The sequence below is a fragment of the Pleurodeles waltl genome, chromosome 6, assembly GCF_031143425.1.
Source record: "Pleurodeles waltl isolate 20211129_DDA chromosome 6, aPleWal1.hap1.20221129, whole genome shotgun sequence".
In the NCBI taxonomy this organism is placed as follows: Eukaryota; Metazoa; Chordata; class Amphibia; order Caudata; family Salamandridae; genus Pleurodeles; species Pleurodeles waltl.
The window spans coordinates 289,411,768-289,418,541 of NC_090445.1; the positions used below are offsets into that span (position 1 = coordinate 289,411,768).

At 42.4% G+C, this 6,774-nt stretch overlaps 1 protein-coding gene across 1 annotated transcript; it reads right to left on the reverse strand.

Moving 5' to 3' along the window:
- Positions 1-4,987: 4,987 nt before the first annotated feature.
- On the reverse strand, positions 4,988-5,963 carry LOC138301527 (olfactory receptor 5M5-like). The gene has a single exon (XM_069242042.1). It carries the CDS (start codon positions 5,961-5,963, stop codon positions 5,025-5,027), a length of 939 nt encoding a protein of 312 aa, XP_069098143.1. The 3' UTR covers positions 4,988-5,024.
- Between the last annotated feature and the right edge of the window lie 811 nt (positions 5,964-6,774).

Genomic DNA, 6,774 nt, shown 5'->3' on the forward strand with positions numbered 1-6,774 from the left:
TTAGCACAAGAAATGAATTGCGCGTCTTGCAGATTCGAATACCGCCATATGAATGTCAAGAAATAGTACCATACAATGAATAACTTGAATTAAGCACAGGAAATGAATCGCGCGTTTTGCCGATTCCAATACCGCCATATGAATGCCAAGAAATGGTAGCGTACAATGAATAACGTGAATTAAGCACAGGGAATGTGCCGATTCGGATGCTACCTTGTAAATGCCATAAAATGGTAGCGCACAATGAATATCAAGATTTGTGCACGAGTAAAGAATCGCGCGTCTTGCCGATTCGAGTGTCAGCATGAAAATGCCATAAAGCTTCGAGCGCACATTCACACGCATAAGAGCAAGAATGTTTTACCATGCAAATTAGGCCCAAGAACTCGAAAACCTTCGAGAACGGGATCGGTGGCCCAGCCCAACCTCCGTCTTACCGCCCTGATCAAGAATCACCGACAAAGTGAAAGGGCAAGGTCTGGAAGATCAAAGTAGGCCTCCGGAACAGGCCTCCGGAACAGGAGCTCAGGAGCTCTGCACCGGGACCTCTGAATAGTGAGCACGTGGAGCTGGGCTGACTCCCTTATATAGAGTCTTGGCCCAGCCCACAAACCACACCCATGCATGCTGCAGGGAAAGCTTCTAGAAGGCCCTGAAAAGGGACCACATCCTGACAAACTCTGAAAGCCCGCAGCAGAACATTGCAAATAAACAATATTTATAAGCACCTTGAACATAAGTCTTCAGGATTAAACTCTGCAATGCAAAAGGTTAAACAACAGCATATCAGCACAATGCATAAATTAAGTTATCTTGAAAGTGCTAGGTTTTTGCATTCTAGTCGCCTGTAGAGCGCGCACTGCCCAGGTGTTGACACTGGCATTCCTATGCAGCTGCAGAGCTCCCTTCAGCAAGAGACCTCCAGAAGGCTGGATTTTCGCTTACAGAAAGAAAAAACTCATAACTTCTTTACTGTACAAGTTATGATAAATTCACCAAGGGCAAATTGCTGGATTTGTCTAAACAAATCTTTTAAGTCCTGGAATTACATTTCTACGCATTTCCTAACAATATTTGCATCAATTACAATACGTTAGCCTATGGTGACCAGTTTCTACAATAGGGGAAAAATTCAATGAGCAGTTTTCCGTCACCAGGCTTTATAAACAAATACCTTTTATAAGGACCCTGCTTATAGTTGCATGACCCTCCACCGCTGAGACACCTAGGGGATAGCCTGGTGGTTCCTGGTATGTGAAAATACTGTAGATTATCACTTTTAAAGTGCCTGCAACCCCAACGTCGAATTGAGACACCATTTCCATTTAAATGCAGTCTGCAAAGTCAGGCTGCATTTAAAATGACACAAGACCTCCAGCACTGCCCACCTGCAAAGGTCAGCAAATATGCTGGGCCTCTAACGTCCATACCCTATCTACTAGGGACTTATAGGGGCTGACATGCAAGCGTAAGGTCAGTTACCATCAGTACCAGTCAGCAACAAAAAAGTGAAGGTGAATTAGGCAAAAGGATGACTTTGCAGCATGTAGACAGTCAGTGTCTAAGTGCAACATCTTTACACTGGAATTCACTCGTTTAAATTCAACACTGGGTGGGAATTCCCCCAGGCTTTCTCCACTAAAAACAGAATAATCTTCTGGGGGAGGGTACTTGGATCACAACATTCTTCTTAATTACGGCTGCAGTCTCTTTTCTCAATGGCTCTTTTTCTTTGGTACAGGCACTGGGATAAGATTGGGATCTAAAAAATTGAGTAAAATTCTTCAGCCGTACAACTCTAGATGAAATCTAAAACTCAGAGGTCTATGACATTACCTCAAAGTTTTGGATATACCCTTTATTTAACAAGTGGATATTCGTCTATCACACTTTGTCAAGAATACTGAGATTTCTGATCTGAAATCTGAAGTCTAGGATCTTGGAGGTGCTTTTGTCCCTGAATGCCATGTTTGGCATCTCCTCTTCTTGTACTTTGATGACTGCGGCTGATATTTGTAGGGCTCTGGAGTGTCTGACGATGTATGGTTCTTCTATTTGAAAACCCTGGTACCTGTGAATTCTAGCTGTTCTCCAAATAAATTCACCCCTGCTAACAGCATCTTTAGAAATGCAGCTTTCTCCATGCCTTCTGCCTTACAGCCCCTAAACAACATGTTATGATATGCCAACACCTCTACAGCTGAAGCCATGGCAGTAGCTCTTAAATCATCACATGCCATATCGGTTAAACAGCTGGCTTGCTGTATTTCAATAAAATGCCAGACTAGTTTTCCACATCTTACATCGCTCCTGCCAGAATGCCAAACCCCAGTAACCAGTAAGCAGTGTATGATACGTAGGCACTTTTTCTTATTACCAGGTTAATACTCGCATACTCCTTCCTAAGGCAACTCTCACCATTCTTATCCGGGGCATCCGTTGGTGTACAATCAAACAGATTTTCGAAGTTCGAAGTGTTCAACATGGAGTCAAATTTCAAAGTGTGTGGTAACACCTTCTCTGCACCCAGCAAAGCGTATGTCTTCTGCATGAATCTGGTTATGGCTAAGTGTTCCAAGGCTTCCTTTTATCACACAATCAGCATCTTGATCTTCTCATGGAGGAGAAGGAATTGCCCTGACTGTCATTACATTGAGGAAATAAGGATTTGGGTGATTCCTCATGTAGCTGTACCAGTGGAAACCCCAGATCAGATTCTCTCAAAAATGACCCCCAGTCTATGATACTTCCTCTCAGCATATGTACTTTCCCCCACTACAAGGACATGCTGTTTCTGGTGATTGTGATGGGGAAGAAACAAAAGGTGGCACTTCCCCTCTTCTGTACCTTCTACTCCTCACCCATCTACTGACCCTGTCAGCAGCTGAAGCTTTCCCCACAACCACTGCAGTTCTGACACACCAACCCTCTCTTAGTAGATAGCACCTAGAGGCAGAGGGGTGCACATTTGGAGTGAATACCCTCATCCTCTCTGCATGGGGCACAAAAACTGATAATAATTTGGCTGGGTGGGGAGCACAGTGTCTACTGGATAATAGAAGTGCCAAGCCATCACATCCTGCTATGTGTTCCTAGCGCTTTGAAGGGTAATTCCCTATGACCATGAAGAATGAGATTGTTTATAGGCCCTTCCACACTCACAGGGAAACAAGGAAGATGTTTCCTGGGTACTGGGCTGCAACTGTTGGTTGTTGCAAAACCATCACACCCTCTTGTGCCGGAGCAAGAGTCTCAAACTCTGACCCAGAGGGGTGTGGAAGGGACGGGCCACCGAAGCAGCACACAACAGCTTCTGCTCCGGTGCCAGGCGCTTGGTCTCTTCTCCATGACCATGGAGTCTGGTTTCCAGAGCTATGAATGCTGAGGTCACATTCATAATGCATCAAAGATGAAATAGTCCAACATTAATCCGGTGTGAAGTATAGAAAGAGTAGGAGTATAGTAGCACACAGTTCTCGGTTGATTGTAAACAATGTTGTCATGAAATGTGTTTGTTTGTGACTTAGGTCTCTGTTAATATGTATTCCACTTTAAAATTAACTGATTCTAGAAGGAGCGTGACACTAACTAGTGGTTTGGGGAAGACAGCAAAGCCACTAAGAAAGGGAGCACAAACCTACAATAGACAGGTGGTGGCAAAGCTACGCTGAAAGTGACTGAAAAACTAATTGGCAATATAGGCAGGAGATAGAATCCACACAAAAAGTGGAAGGGCCACTAACTTACCACACGGGGAGCGAAGTGAAGCAACTCTGACAGCTGGGATTGCAGTAACCTGCTTTGGTGAGAAGGGGGGCATTTAGAAAGTGGGAAGGACATCAATAGCGGTATGGGGAGGGGTGCGAAGCGAAACTGGAAGGAGGTGCAAAGGGTGAAAAAAGAAAGCAAGCAGGGCAGTGTTAGCGTGAATGGGACCTGCTGGGGCGCTCGCAAAAAAATGTAAAGGTAACATTGGAAAGCCAAAAACAGAAAACAAGAAATTAAAGCAGAAATTGGCCCACCATTTGTGTCACTGAAGTGGGCTATTTCTTTGGTAGATGTGCATATCTGTACAGGCAGAATGCCTCACAATAAACACAACCGCTAGCTGAAGTGGACTAACCCATTTCACCCCATGATGTATGCTGCGGTGGGTGTTAGAAAAATATGACTGACCTTAGAAGTAACTATATTATATATATTTATTAGTTTACTAAAATCAAAAGTTCTTGATAATAATACATCTAAAAATGAGTCTGCAGCGCCCATTCCCAAATGTATGCCTTGGCCTGAAAACTCTAACTTCTACTCCTGCCAATGCAAAACCATAACAAAGGAGAAAGGCCATACTTCGTATAAGGCTGACCACTCTCTAACAATGTCCAGTTACACATCAAATAACCATAGACATTTGAAGGCAAGAATACAAATATAGTTTTCCTAATGAATGACCCATAACCAGCTGTTATAAAAACAAATGAGAATTACTGAAGCAATAGGACTGAATTCTAGTGAGTCCACAGACAGTAATCTGAGGTTCAGTTCCTACTACTAACAAATATACTCTTCAGTACAAAATGTTAAATATATTTATTTAAGAGATAATTGAAATTCATACAATTCCTTTAGACAGTGAATGAAAAGGCACATTTATTTAGCTTTTCTGGAGAGCTCAATGAACTGTGTGATCCTAGATGAGTTTCCACTACTTGAATCTGTACTTAAATAAATGCACATGCTACGCGATTTTCACAGGCATCCAGGAGGGCAGGCAAGATAACTGCCTTCATCAGTTTCTGAATGGTTGAACTCTCATGTTCTTCCCAAAGATTCTCCCGGACACTTAGCCATGGTGCAGGAACTGTTGACTTGCTAAGGTGTGTGATTCTTATCTCCAAGCTACGTACCTATATTCATATTTCGTGCGTGCTTTTTTTTCGTTGCAAGTTTCATATGCACTGTGTAGTTGCTCCAGAGGTAAAGGAATTGTCTTCGTTCATGGTGTGTGTTAAACATGGAAAACATTAATGTGAACTACATGTTCTCATAATGATCTTCTTTAGGGCGTCTTTCACTTCCTTGTTTCTCAAACTGTAAATCAGAGGGTTTAACATTGGGACAAAGATTGCATAGAAGACGGAAAGCACCTTATCCTGCTCGATGGTGTGGGTGGAAACAGGTTGTAGGTAATAAATGAAGAGCGTCCCGTAGAATATTGAGACGGTGGTGAAGTGGGACACGCAAGTGGAGAAAGTTTTTTTCCTCGCGTCTGCAGAGCGAATTTTAAGTATAGCTGTAATGATGCATGAGTATGATACCGTAATGAGAAAACCAGTGGTAGTTAGGTTGAAGCCCGATGACCAAAAGACAGCAAATTCTTTTTTGCTTGTGCTGGTACATGATAGTTTTATTAAAGGGGGGTCGGAACAGAAAAAGTGGTCAATGGCGTGAGACCTACAGTAGGATAAAGTCCAGGTAAAATAGGTCTGAACGCCTGCATCAGAAACACCATACACATATGGGACGGCGACCAATAAAATACAGACCTTCCAAGACATCCTGGTTGTATACGTCAAGGGATAGCAAATGGCGACATAGCGATCATAGGCCATAACCATGAGAATGTATTGCTCCGTAATCACAAAGACCAGGAAAAAGTAAAACTGAATGACACACCCAACATACGTGATGATCTTATTGCCTGTTAACAGCTGTGCTAGCATTTTAGGGGCCACCACTGAGGCATAGCAGGCATCAACAAAAGAGAGGTTGCAAAGAAAAAAGTACATAGGAGTATGGAGACGTGAGTCAATTACTGTTAGCACAATTAAGCCGACATTCCCAACCATTGTGATTAAATAGACCACGGAAAACAAAAGGAAGAGGACAATTTCTATGGCCCGCTCATTGGTCAATCCAAGCAAAATATATTCCTGTGTGTTTGATAGATTTCCAATTTCCATTCTTCGCCAGACCTTCTTCTGTGGGAGAAAAGGGACACAATTAACAGAATAAAGATACAATTCAGACTATAGTAGAAGGCTGAAAACAAGAACATCATCAATGATAGAAAACTCTGTATTTTCCAGTGAATTTACCTTTTACAAAGGTTTATTGCAATTAATGTCAAAATGTGTACACTTGGAAAACAGATCTTAGTTGTGCGCTTTTCAATGCACGTAGGGGAAATTGTAAGCATTTAACAAAGAAAGTAAACATTTCAAACCAAAGACTCTGGTTCATTAAAAGTCAGCCAGTAAAAAGCTTGATATTTTTCTTCCCCACCTCCCCTTCTGAAATTACCTTTACCGCAGGCACATGGACGTCGATTCACCAAAATACCAGGGTTAGCGGTAGTGACATCACGTCCTCTGATCTCCACTTTTATTGACACACACATAGTTATACATACATACAAAATCACACTTACATACACTCTCTCACACATAAACACACTCTCATCTGCAAGAATGCACAGAACATACACTTTAAAGTATTTTTTACTTACCTCAGCTACCATGGAAGGCCATATTCCAGCTAATTGTACTCTACTTTTATTACACTAACAGTGAATAATATGTTATTATTCACTGTTAGTGTAATAAAAAATTGACAGAAAATAAAGCGAGTGAAGCCCCAGCTAACATCCATAAGGACAAGCTGTCACTGTGTTCCTGGCACTGAATTTGCCACCAATGAGGTCAGGGGTCGCGACAGCAATGCTAGGGGTCGTAAAGGGCAAGCCAGGGGTCGCACTGCTGACTCAGAGTTAAC

Excerpts from the sequence above, each read along its gene's own strand:
- LOC138301527 (XM_069242042.1), bottom strand. The coding sequence starts at position 5,963 with ATGGAAATTGGAAATCTATCAAACACACAGGAATATATTTTGCTTGGA.